We start from the raw sequence: 13,861 nt of genomic DNA on the forward strand, positions 1-13,861 counted from the left end.
CTGGATGAACGGTGGATAATTGGATGAATGATGGATCATTGATGGATCACTGGATGAATGATGGATCACTAGATGAATGATGGATCATTGGATGAATGATGGATCATTGATGGATCACTGGATGAATGATGGATCACTGGATGAATGATGGATCACTGGATGAATGATGGATCATTGTCTTTGTTTCCTTTGATATTGTCTTGTTTATCTTGTTTTCACCGATTTCATCATCTTTCTTTAGGGATAAAAAGAATTACATATAGACCAATGATGTTAGACACCTAAATACTGTGATTTACTGTTGGGCTCGAGTCTTTAAATGATTAATTATACCAGCAGTCTTATCTCTGTTTTACATTATATTTTGCAGAAAGCCATAAATTTATAATATGGTTGGCTGCTATTCAGAATGTTATTGCCATAATTGTAGTCCGATTAGAAGACCTTTTGATGCAGATAATGATCTGTTATTAACTTAATACAGATATTGTCATTCAAAGACTAGAATGGCAGTTACCATGGCTCTCTCTTGAATAGCATTTACCATTTGACGTGAACATTATTCTGCAATATACAAGTAAAATTAGCTGATTTTAGAAATTTGTTTCTATATTGTTAATACTATTCAAAAAAATTCATACTTAACAAAGTTAGCACTAGAATATCCCTGCTACATTAATGTTATATGAAGTTATCTCCCCTGCCACATATTATATGTGTTTCAGTAATATTTCTTTCTCATTTCCTGCATCTATAATGCATAGTTGTGGGATAATACATGTATATAAAAGACCTTGTTGCTAATTGGAAGGAAATCCTATGTGGTAGCAGCAAGATTTCTTTGGGGTGAAAGTCAGGACATAGACCATTGCTAGAGTACTTGCCTTATGCATGGTCAGTATAAGGTAAGGCCCTCCTTGGTAGAGTACTTGCCGTATGCATGGTCAGTATAAGGTCAGTCCCTCCTTGGTAGAGTACTTGCCTTATGCATGGTCAGTATAAGATCAATCCCTCCGTGGTAGAGTACTCGCCTTATGCATGGTCAGTATAAGATCAATCCCTCCGTGGTAGAGTACTCGCCTTATGCATGGTCAGTATAGTATAAGATCAATCCCTCCTTGGAAGAGTACTTGCCTTATGCATGGTCAGTATAGTATAAGATCAATCCCTCCTTGGTAGAGTACTTGCCTTATGCATGGTCAGTATAAGATCAATCCCTCCTTGGAAGAGTACTTGCCTTATGCATGGTCAGTATAGTATAAGGTCAGTCCCTCCTTGGTAGAGTACTCGCCTTATGCATGGTCAGTATAAGGTCAATCCCTCCTTGGTAGAGTACTCGCCTTATGCATGGTCAGTATAGTATAAGATCAATCCCTCCTTGGTAGAGTACTCGCCTTATGCATGGTCAGTATAAGATCAATCCCTCCTTGGCAGAGTACTCGCCTTATGCATGGTCAGTATAGTATAAGATCAATCCCTCCTGGTAGAGTACTCGCCTTATGCATGGTCAGTATAGTATAAGATCAATCCCTCCTTGGAAGAGTACTCGCCTTATGCATGGTCAGTATAGTATAAGATCAATCCCTCCTTGGTAGAGTACTCGCCTTATGCATGGTCAGTCTAAGATCAATCCCTCCTTGGTAGAGTACTCGCCTTATGCATGGTCAGTATAGTATAAGATCAATCCCTCCTTGGTAGAGTACTCGCCTTATGCATGGTCAGTATAGTATAAGATCAGTCCCTCCTTGGAAGAGTACTCACCTTATGCTTGGTCAGTATAAGATCAATCCCTCCTTGGTAGAGTACTTGCCTTATGCATGGTCAGTATAAGATCAATCCCTCCTTGGTAGAGTACTTGCCTTATGCATGGTCAGTATAAGATCAATCCCTCCTTGGTAGAGTACTCGCCTTATGCATGGTCAGTATAGTATAAGATCAATCCCTCCTTGGAAGAGTACTCGCCTTATGCATGGTCAGTATAAGATCAATCCCTCCTTGGTAGAGTACTCGCCTTATGCATGGTCAGTATAGTATAAGATCAATCCCTCCCTGGTAGAGTACTCGCCTTATGCATGGTCAGTATAGTATAAGATCAATCCCTCCTTGGTAGAGTACTCGCCTTATGCATGGTCAGTATAAGATCAATCCCTCCCTGGTAGAGTACTCGCCTTATGCATGGTCAGTATAAGATCAATCCCTCCCTGGTAGAGTACTCGCCTTATGCATGGTCAGTATAAGATCAATTCCTCCTTGGTAGGGGCGAGATATAGCCCAGTGGTAAAGTGCTCGCTTGATGCACAGTCGGTTTGAGATCGATCCCCGTCAGTGGGCCCATTGGGCTATTTCTCACTCCAGCCAGTGCACCACGACTGGTACATCAAAGGCTGTGGTATGTGCTATCCTGTCTATGGGATAGTGCATATAAAAGATCCCTTGTTGCTAATCGAAAAGAGTAGCCCATAAAGTGGCGACAGCGGGTTTCCTGTGTCAATATCTGTGTGGTCCTTAACCATATGTCCGACGCTATATAAATGTGTTGAGTGCGTCATTAAATAAAACATTTCCTTCCTTCCCTCCTTGGTGGGCCATATTGGATTATTTCATTTACAATATGGGGAAGGGAAGGTGGTTTTTATGAAGAGCTTTATAATGATTGGATTATTTCCATTACAATATGGGGAAGGGAAGGTGGTTTTTATGAAGAGCTTTATAATGATTGGATTATTTCCATTACAATATGGGGAAGGGAAGGTGGTTTTTATGAAGAGCTTTATAATGATTGGATTATTTCCATTACAATATGGGGAAGTGAAGGTGATTTTTATGAAGAGTTTTATAATGATTGGTAGAGTACTTGCCTTATGCATGGTCAGTATACGGTCAATCCCTGTTGGTGGGCTACCATAGTTTGACACCCAATAGCCGATGTATTTTTCATGATGGGGTGTTGTAAACATCTATTCTATTCTATTCTGGGCCTTATTGGATTATTTCCATTACATTATAGGGAAGAGAAGTGATGTTTATTAAGAGCTTTGTAATGTTTTAAAAAAAATGTCTAATTTTTATTCAAAGTAAAATGCAGCCAGTATGGCCATTTTGTTGCTCAACAGCTGATTTTGTATCTAATATTTGGGGGGGGGGGGGGGGGGGGGGGGGGAAAGAAAAAGAAAAAAAAAAAAAAAAAAAAAAAAAAAAAAAAAAGAAAAAAAAAAGAGAAATCCAATAATGTTGGTAAATTTAAGTCAAACTTGATCTGTAACAATACATTATAAACCTATAAACCAAATTTCAGCTCAATATCTTGAGACATTGTGGAAAATGGTCCAAAAAACTATATGTGGGATGGACAGGCAGGCAGGCGGGCAGCTGGGCAGGCTAGCAGGTGGGCGGGCAGGCAGGCTGGCAGGCGGGCAGGTGGGCGAGCTGGTGGGCAGGGGGCAGGCAGGCAGGTGGGCAGGTGGGCAGGTGGGCGAGCTGGTGGGCGGGCAGGCAGGCAGGTGGGCAGGTGGGCGAGCTGGTGGGCGGGCAGGCAGGCTGGCAGGTGGGCGGGCAGGCAGGCAGGTGGGCAGGTGGGCGAGCTGGTGGGCAGGGGGCAGGCAGGCTGGCAGGTGGGCGGGCAGGCAGGCAGGCAGGTGGGCAGGTGGGCAGGTGGGCGAGCTGGTGGGCGGGCAGGCAGGCAGGTGGGCAGGTGGGCGAGCTGGTGGGCGGGCAGGCAGGCTGGCAGGTGGGCGGGCAGGCAGGCAGGCAGGTGGGCAGGTGGGCGAGCGGGCAGGTGGGCGGGCAGGCAGGCAGGTGGGCAGGTGGGCGAGCTGGTGGGTGGGCAGGCAGGCTGGCAGGTGGGCGGGCAGGCAGGCAGGTGGGCAGGTGGGCAGGTGGGCGAGCTGGTGGGCAGGTGGGCGGGCAGGCTGGCAGGTGGGCGGGCAGGCTGGCAGGTGGGCAGGTGGGCGAGCTGGTGGGCAGGGGGCAGGCAGGCTGGCAGGTGGGCGGGCAGGCAGGCAGGTGGGCGAGCTGGTGGGCAGGTGGGCGGGCAGGCTGGCAGGTGGGCAGGTGGGCGGGCAGGCGGGCAGGTGGGCAGGTGGGCGAGCTGGTGGGCAGGGGGCAGGCAGGCTGGCAGGTGGGCGGGCAGGCAGGCAGGCAGGTGGGCAGGTGGGCGAGCTGGTGGGCGGGCAGGCAGGCAGGTGGGCAGGTGGGCGAGCTGGTGGGCGGGCAGGCAGGCTGGCAGGTGGGCGGGCAGGCAGGCAGGTGGGCAGGTGGGCGAGCTGGTGGGCAGGGGGCAGGCAGGCTGGCAGGTGGGCGGGCAGGCAGGCAGGCAGGTGGGCAGGTGGGCGAGCGGGCAGGCAGGCTGGCAGGTGGGCGGGCAGGCAGGCAGGTGGGCAGGTGGGCGAGCTGGTGGGCGGGCAGGCAGGCTGGCAGGTGGGCGGGCAGGCAGGCAGGTGGGCAGGTGGGCGAGCTGGTGGGCAGGTGGGCGGGCAGGCTGGCAGGTGGGCGGGCAGGCTGGCAGGTGGGCAGGTGGGCGAGCTGGTGGGCAGGGGGCAGGCAGGCTGGCAGGTGGGCGGGCAGGCAGGCAGGTGGGCAGGTGGGCGAGCTGGTGGGCAGGTGGGCGGGCAGGCTGGCAGGTGGGCAGGTGGGCGGGCAGGCTGGCAGGTGGGCAGGTGGGCGAGCTGGTGGGCAGGGGGCAGGCAGGCTGGCAGGTGGGCGGGCAGGCAGGCGGGCAGGTGGGCGAGCTGGTGGGCAGGGGGCAGGCAGGCTGGCAGGTGGGCAGGGGGCAGGCAGGCTGGCAGGTGGGCGGGCAGGCAGGTGGGCGGGCAGGCAGGTGGGCAGGTGGGCGAGCTGGTGGGCAGGTGGGCTGGTGGGCAGGTGGGCTGGTGGGCAGGGGGCGGGCAGACAGATAGAAAACCTATACCGGTACTCTCCTCTGGTAGAGGACTATAATAATGAAAGTTCTTGTACTTGCAGAACAAATTCTTATGCTGAGGAACAACATTGACAAGTACAAGGAGCCATGAGGTGGTGAACACGCTGACATCTGGAGTTTATCCAGACAGACGTAGAGTGTAGTGTGGCAAACAAGATCAGTTTGGACCAGTTCTACACACTAGCTCAATATTTTCTGCAGAGCTACATGTATATTGTGGAATTAGGAATAAGAATATAATAAATAGCTTAGTTTTTTCTTGTTTTTTCATCTGTACTGTACTGCAAATATGTAATTCAAATTTTTCTGCAGAGGAAACCCATCTCATGGATTAAAAAAGTAAAAATAATTGTTTTATGAATCATGTCTTTCATTTCTGAATTTTTGGGACTAAAATTATTTGGCAATCTATGAAACATTCATGTGTCGGTGTGGGTAATTTTTGGCATGCTTCCATCACAGAACTGTTCAAGCATGCCTGTCATGGGCACAACCTCTGACTTTGCCAGAGAGTTCTGTCCAAGACTTGGAGAAAGATGAATGACTTTTGTTGCATTTCATGGATGGAAAGTGTATTCAGCAGATAAGGCAGTCTCTTGTAGAATTGTGTAATATACTACTTTCTGAAAAACAGATTCTGTTTAGCAATTATACGATTCTTCTTTGGCTGCCGAGTGAAGCGTGTATAATGCCGAGATGGAGTCTGACATTAGGGATGTCTGGAGCTGTTGTCATAACAGAATAATTGATGTGAGAATCGAAGAGCTCAAGACAACACAGAAGAGAAGAAACATGCACTGTATGACCTGACTTAATAGACACATTTGTAACATGTTGAGTATTTTTATTGTTCTATACATCTTCAATATATACTGAATGACAAAAAACAAAAAAACAATGATAATTTTTGCTTGTAAAGAATGGCCTGCAATCATCAGATACAATGTAAGCTGTATACAATACTTGTATAAGCGATTGTGAGCTGAAAAATTAATTTGTACCCTGTGCATGGATTGGACTGGTTTTCATCCTATTAAAAACCAGTCTAATGAGTATGTTAATACCATCAAAAACATGCTTAGCTGCTTAAAGGGAAGGATTTGTGATTGTGTGCCAAAATGAATACTTGTAAAATTTATTTTCTGTTTTAATGTACACATAACAGGTTTTGGGATAAAAGCACAAATATCAAAGAACTTTATCAATTTGTGATTGATCATGGGGCTATCGCTTTATAAATTGACAGGTGGAAGAAAGTTTATGTAGTGTGTGGGTTACAGAAAGATACTGGAAGAAAGTTTATGTAACGTGTGGGTGATAGGGAGATACTGGAAGAAAGTTTATGTAACGTGTGGGTGACAGGAAGATACTAGAAGAACGTTTATGTAACGTGTGGGTCACAGGAAGATACTGCAAGAAAGTTGATGTAATGTGTGGGTGATAGGAAGATACTGGAATGTTAAGAATAACTAACAGATAAATAGATTTATTGAAGTTGTTAAGTTTATTTCACATGAATTTCATTATTTAATTTGATGCAGATAAAGGATGATTTTTGGAACTTCCAAGATCAAAGTTCACCAAATTGAATTGTGGTGTGTGTGCGCATGTGTATGTTTGTGTGCATGTCTGATGTACAATATTACCAGTGTTTAAAATGTTTAAAAGTCTGAGTACAGTCACATTTGTATTACCTGTTAACAATATTTTTACATGTTTACTCACGTAGAATAAGAAACATGAATATTAAAAATATTTTGTATCCAAATGTTTTCTTCACAAAAGAAATCCATCAGCTTTGGAATGATACATTTAAAAGCAGCTTGTTTCTGAAGAATAAAACATAAAAAAGCAAATGTGTTTTTGAAGAATAAAACCAACAGCACATATTTTTTGTTTGTTCATCGTAATTAACAGGTTTTTTTTATATTTTATGTCAGCATCTAGTGTCGATGTGTAATGAACAATATTAGGTTGTGTTAAGAAATAAATGTCAGATAGTGATCATGTCTGGGCTGAGATGTAAAGATGACGTTAAACAGGAATCTGTTTTTTGTAATCAGCATCTCCACGGATATTGTGATTACTGTCCACAGCTTACAAGATGTGTCAAAACAAACTTAACAGCCAGCAGTATTAGCAGAGAAAATCTTTGTAATCATCCATTAAACGGTGATATTTGACTGATATTTGACTGATATTTGACTGGCAGTTGTTGTGGGCAGAATATTTACCTGGTTTTGTGCTTCCTCAAACTGGAACAAGATTTACACAAACTGGAATATAATTTGCACAAACTGGAATAGTCAGCAGAAACTGGAACACAGTTTACACAAATTGGAACACAGTTTACACACACTGGAACACAGTTTGCACAAATTGGAATACGGTTTGCACAAACTGGAATACAGTTTACACAAACTGGAATACAGTTTGCACAAATTGGAATACAATTTGCACAAACTGGAATAATATTAGCTAAAAAATGGAATAAGATTTGCACAAATTGGAATAAAATGCATAAAATGGAATACAATTTGCACAAATGAGAATTTGCACAAACTGGAATAAGATTTGAAACATTTTGGAAGATATTTGTTATGTTTGAGTATATATACAGGATTGCCAAATCAAATTTCAGGGACATTTATACAATATATTTAATCAGACAAGAAGTAGTAACTGCCAAAATGAAAATCCTGCCATACGTGTGTGGACCTATTTCTATGTGTGGCAAGATGTACATTAATTGGCACAAAGGTATAATAAAAGACCAATTTTTACTTGATAAAACTGGCAAACCTTTGGTTATCAGCCAAATCAAGGCATGTTATGACACGTGGTTAGTTGGTCACACAGGTCAAACTCTACTGTATTAGATGATCTCCGAGAATATTATGGTAGTCTTTTTCAGACAGCCGACAGGTGGCTTCTTAATAAGTTTAAGAGCAGCAGTACAGGGTTTCAAAGTTGCAAACGTGGCATAATTACCAACATTACAGGTTCATGGTTTCCTACTCTGGAAGGCAGTTGTTCAGTTAAGTGAATTACATTTGCATAATCAGTCAAGTGCAAGAAGTGAAGCACAATTGGTAATCGATTTGTCATTCATATAATGTGGAAGGTGAGCTCAAATTGAAACAATCATTGTCATGAAATTTGCTTCCCTGTTCTGTTGTTTTGCTAAACCACTTAATGGAGTGCAGTTGGCATTCATTTCAAAGTATACAACTATACTGGCACAATCAATCAATGGTGAAGTGCTCAAGTCTGGTAGATACTGGGTTCATTCCTCAGTATCGGATTTCAGCCAGACTGAGTTTTAATGAATCATTGGGTTCAAGACAACTGCACCGACTTCTCTCTCTCACTAATTGTTCTTCTGGACAGACAGACCAGATAGCTGTGATGTGTGCCCAGGATGGCATACTTGAACTTTTCGATACAAGGACTGAAATGAAGTTGAAGTTAAATGAATCTGATACCTTGTTTTTGTTGTGTGCGAGTGTAATCTGTGATATACAAGCCTTTGGAGAAAGGATGACTGGGACGTTTATTGTTACAATGACCCATATGCAAGTTACTGTTGATCGAAATGTTCATGATGTTTTCTAAAGAATTTAAATCTCCATGTTAACATTTTCTGTTTTCGTTAAATTTATAGTCTTGTTGGTGTAAAGAATGTTTAAGTTGATTGTTAAGAAAAATTATTTACATGACATGATTAGTAAATACATGTATGTCTAATATTAACATCTGAGAACAGTTCTTAATGATCTTGTGGGGTTTTTTAAAAGATAATTTCAAAGTATAAGAAAAAAAAGTGAAAAACATTTTACAAATACATGTACTTCGTTCTTGGTTCAAGCGTCGCAGTGTGTTCCACCCTTCCGAGGTTGAGCCAACGAGATTCTACTGTATGTAAATATATGTACCGGTAATACTAAACAATATCTTTACTTTATGTGTACAAAAGATATAATGGCTATGTTTATTCTGAAAGACGTTGAACATAATATTGTATGGTATTTAAGGGTAATTAGTTGCTTTAAGATATCTTTATGATGCATAAATTTTGTCAAAAATTTCAAAACTAATGTTTTGTATAATATTATGTTTTATTTATTTTTTTGAGAATAAAATTGTTATTGTTATTGCATAGAATGATGAACACTGTAATCAACCATTTATCGTGTAATATTAAAAAAAAATAGAGAAGAAAATTGCATTTATTGCTTAATGTTTTCTCTCCTTATATAGAACAGTCTTCGTTTGTTGCCATCTCACATATTCAGTGAGGTGCATGTAGTCAAAGAAGATAGTTTTCAATCACATCTAAATGTGTAAATCTTTTACATGTTCCAGTTTAATGTTCTGATTTTTTCTTTTATTAAAACATTAACGGGACAGTCCGGAGTTTGCTGCTACTGTCATGTGTTTCTCACTAACAGAGCCGCTTTAAAAACGGAAATTGCATATTAAATACTTTTTCTAGTTCAGTATATCACCTCGGTGGATCCATTGAGCTGATTGGATTTTTTCTTGTTCCAACCAGTGTACCACAACTAGACAAAGGTAAGTTAGTTATTAAAAACATGTTAATAATTGCAGCAAACACAGAACAGTTTCAGTAAATTAGAAAACCCTCGTCAAATGCCGATGAGTTAGGTTTGATGGGTAGCATTGGGTTGTAACTGTATGTTAGTAACACACACACACACTAATAATCTATAGTTTATCCGAGATGTATGTAGCTATTCTGCCTATATATCCGTGTTTGCAGAACAAGAGTATATTGGTGAATACATTAGTCTTTCACAGTATTACATTTTATGTTTATATATTTCTGTTTAAATGTACAGTGCATTTGAATATCACATTGTTATGATATGTAGTTATGTATATGATGTGGTTTTTGGTTTAATTTTTGTGTACATGTTGTCATTGGTGTTGGACTTGTTTTGAAAATATATGCATGTATGTGTGAGCTAGAGAATGATGGTATAGATTTTGTTTTTAATGCATAACACCACCCCACCAGAATTAAATAAATAAATAAACTGGCTTTATTTGCATTGAAAAAGATAACAATTCACCAGACTTAGCAAGCATAACATTTTAGAACCGCCCCATTTGTGTAACCACCCTGAATTGTCAGATTATTGTTGTGTCAGGGTATAATATCCTGAACTCCAAAAGAAATGTCACACAATTGAGCATCCATAATCATGTAGAGGTGAGATGTAGCCCAGTGGTAAAGCCGAACCTTGATGAGCGGTCGGTCTAGGATCGATCCCCATCTGTGGGCCCATTGGGCTATTTCTCGTTCCTGCCTGTGCATCAGGAAAGGTATATCAAAGGCTGTGGTATGTGCTATCCTGTCTGTGGGATGGTTCATATAAAAGATCCCTTGCTACTAATGGGGTAAATGTAGTGGGTTTCCTCTCTATGACCATACGTTTGACATCCAATAGCTGATGATTATTTAATCAATGTGCTCTAGTGGTGTCTTTAAACAAAACAAACTTCTATAATCAAGTAAAGCTGTTCTAATTACAAACTAACCATAACACCCTGACTTGCGTTTCTTTTGTTGTTCACTATATTACCTAAATGTAAAAAAAAAGTTTTTGTTTAACGACACCACTAGAGCACATTCATTTATTAATCATCGGCTATTGGATGTCAAACGTATGATAATTTTGACAGTCATAGAGAGGAAACCCACTACATTTTTCCATTAGTAGCAAGGGATCGTTTATATGCACCATCTCACAGACAGGACAGCACATACCAGTCGTGGATCGATCTCACACCAACCACGCATCAAGCGAGCACCTAACCACTGGGCCACGTCCTGCCCCTAACTATAAATGACTGTGTATATAATATTACTAGTACAACAATGTACATATGAAGCACTGGAGTAGACTATGCATTGACAACTGTTAAATGTGCCCTGTAAAGCATTGCGTTTAATATTATTATAATGTGTATTATTATAATGTGTATATATGACAGTAAGTGGAAACATGAACCCTTGCATTCGGCGACAGCAAGCAACGCTAACGTGCTAACAATCGCTAATGACTTGACTGGTTCCTGATGTTGTCGTTTGGTTTTATGCACTACCAGTCTAGCAGACATTCACCTGCTTGTTGTAACTAGCACTAAATAACCATCATGTGTATCCTGCGTTCATGTATATCATGTAAGAGAGGACAAACAATTCCAGTCTCATATCGCCATGGTCACCAGTTTTCTGGCCAGGCAAGGCTCATTCTTTATAACAGTTAGAATTAGAATACATGGTAAAACTGACCTTGGTGGTGTACACTAGTGGTTTATCAATCGGATTTTGGGTTTAAATATGGAGTGTATAAAACCAGTTGGAAGTTACTGGGTTCGCATCCAATAAAAAAGCATATTTTGGAAATAACAAAAATGTAATATTTGCAAATAAAATGCAATTTAAAAAAACATTGGTCAAGATATAAATAAAATGGGAGTACTCGCCCATAGTGAAAAATGTTGTCTACTCATATGGAGTTTAAAAGATTATTTCACTTATGTGTATCTATCTGTGAGCTGGAGATCTGTTTAATAGGATAAAACAAATCAAGAAATTCTATTTTCAAACTCCATGAACAGACGATGTTCATTACTATGGATTAGCTGTTTTATTTATACCTTCAATTTGAACACAAAAATAGAACATTTTTAAAAACAGTTTTCCTTTTCTGTTTATGTCAAGCCAAACTGGAATTATTTATAAAAAATATTTAAACTTGAATGAGGGCCATGGCTCCTATGTGTATAGAACATGAGTCTGGGACATTTAGATTTACAAGTTATAGTTAAAAGTTATAGTTAAAAGTTAACCTGAATAGGGTTTATAATATATTAGCATGGTGTTAGTATTAGTCATTCATTTGTACATAGGACAAATATCACTTGGTTGTTATATGTTTAGTCATCAATTTGTATTGTATGGAAAAACTATTACATAAGGTGTTAATTTAGGTTCTGAACACAGGTGTTTAGAATGCTCAGTGTTTGTAAATATTTTTCTTGTTTGGCCATTGATAAATTTGTAGTCTATGAAATTGGGTAAATGTTTTCACATATTAATGTATCATATATGTATAGGTTGAAGATTTTTTAAATGGACTAAGTTAGACAGTGCCACGCTTCTGTATTTTTTATTTTATTAGGACTACATTTAGTATTATTTTGTAATGTAAATAAAAAAAACAAAAAGAGGAAAAATACGCTGTATTATAATTACAAATGTATGCCATCTTTTTGGTGAATGGCAGAATATACGTACACAAATTACCCATGGTCAAAATTATTCATATTTATCCTAGTGCTACTATATCGTAAGACCGTTGGGGGCTATGACATGTATCATAGTGATATCATAGCCTACATCAGTTTTACGATATCGTAGAGCTAAGATAGCTCTGAAAAAATGTGTCCGGGGCCTAATTCACTAAACTCTCACAACTTTGCGATCTTGCAGTGCAATGCTAAAAGACTTGCAAAGAGGATGCTTTGTTGTCTAGCAGAGCCTAAGAGACCTTTGTGAAATAGTCCCCAGGTTCCCAAGTTTGTGAGAATGAGGCCACCGTTTAATCAAAAATATTACCACTGGGATATTTATGTACACCGCAACACATTTTAAACTATACTTATAGAAAAAAATCCAGGCTGCTTAGATCTGAAAGTTTTCAAAAACTTTTTATGGGTACTTATGCCAGAAACATAACTGGTACCCATCGTTTTGTGTAAGCCATTATTAGTATGTATATGATGTCCACAGTTAATTGTAAACCAAACATGGATTACTTGTGTGAGTGCAAGGCAAACAATACTACCTGTTGTTGCAATTTTCATAGGCAATATACATGTATTAAAAAATCATAAATAAAAAAACAAGATTTTGTTGGGGGGTTTTGGTGAAAAAAATTCTCCTTTTGTTTAAAGTGTCAGCAAACTACAGCTCATTTTCATGAATTTAGATTAAAATTACAAACTAGTCGTAATTTATATGCTCCCCCATTTGTAATTAATTTTTTTGGTTAATATCATTGGCTCATTTATGTAACTCCATATTAGGCCATAATATGCATACATGTATTATATTTACTTGTCTTTATAATCAGCTTTGATGTTTACACATGTACATCGTGCTGTATATGATGCACACCTCATTTCCATGGGTAAGCGCCATCACAACATATTCCATATTAAGGTGTACTCACTAGCAATAATGCAGTGCAGTGTAGGAGAAAATAAAACTGATTTAACTCAAAATGTCTCGTGTTGTTCATCATAGACAAGCTATTCAACACGGAATGGTTCTCGTGCGGTGTAGGAAAAAATAAAACTGATTTAACTCAAACTGTCTCGTGCTGTTCATAGACAGGCTACTCAACACGGAATGGTTCTCTAGCAGTATGGAAGGAAGGAAGGAAATGTTTTATTTAATGATAGGACCACACAGATATAGAGAGAGGAAAACCGCTGTTGCCACTTCATGGGCTACTCTTTTCAATTAGCAGCAAGGGATCTTTTATATGCACCATCCCACAAACAGGATAGTACATAACATGGCCTTTGTTACACCAGTTGTGGAGCTCTGGCTGGAACAAGAAAAGCTCAATGGGTCCATCGTCTCAAGTAACCTTTTGCTCAGCTGATAGCTTTTAAGTGCGGGTGATTTTGCAGTTTTTCGTCTCTTGTGGTCATGAGGAAAATATCTATCGTATTTTATCCAGTGTGTTATTGGTTCACCCATTTTCTAAAGAAGCTCAAAACATTACTGTGATGTTCTTGTTTCTTTGCATGTACTGTTTGGAAATGTATCCTACTGAACTGCCAGGATGTCAGCAGAGCAAATAAATGCTCATCGAATGGTCAAAAGATAAGATTTAAAAT

At 40.3% G+C, this 13,861-nt stretch overlaps 1 protein-coding gene across 1 annotated transcript in view; it reads left to right on the forward strand.

Moving 5' to 3' along the window:
• LOC121388460 overlaps nt 1-10,276 on the forward strand; it is a 111,449-nt gene extending 101,173 nt beyond the window's left edge. Inside the window, exon 8 of the mRNA XM_041519800.1 lies at nt 4,960-10,276. Within this exon, the coding sequence (XP_041375734.1) occupies nt 4,960-5,009 (50 nt within the window). The 3' untranslated portion in view covers nt 5,010-10,276. The remainder of the gene's footprint in view (nt 1-4,959) is intronic.
• The last annotated feature ends 3,585 nt before the right edge of the window (nt 10,277-13,861 follow it).

Source organism: Gigantopelta aegis, chromosome 14 (assembly GCF_016097555.1).
Source record: "Gigantopelta aegis isolate Gae_Host chromosome 14, Gae_host_genome, whole genome shotgun sequence".
Taxonomy (NCBI): domain Eukaryota; kingdom Metazoa; phylum Mollusca; class Gastropoda; order Neomphalida; family Peltospiridae; genus Gigantopelta; species Gigantopelta aegis.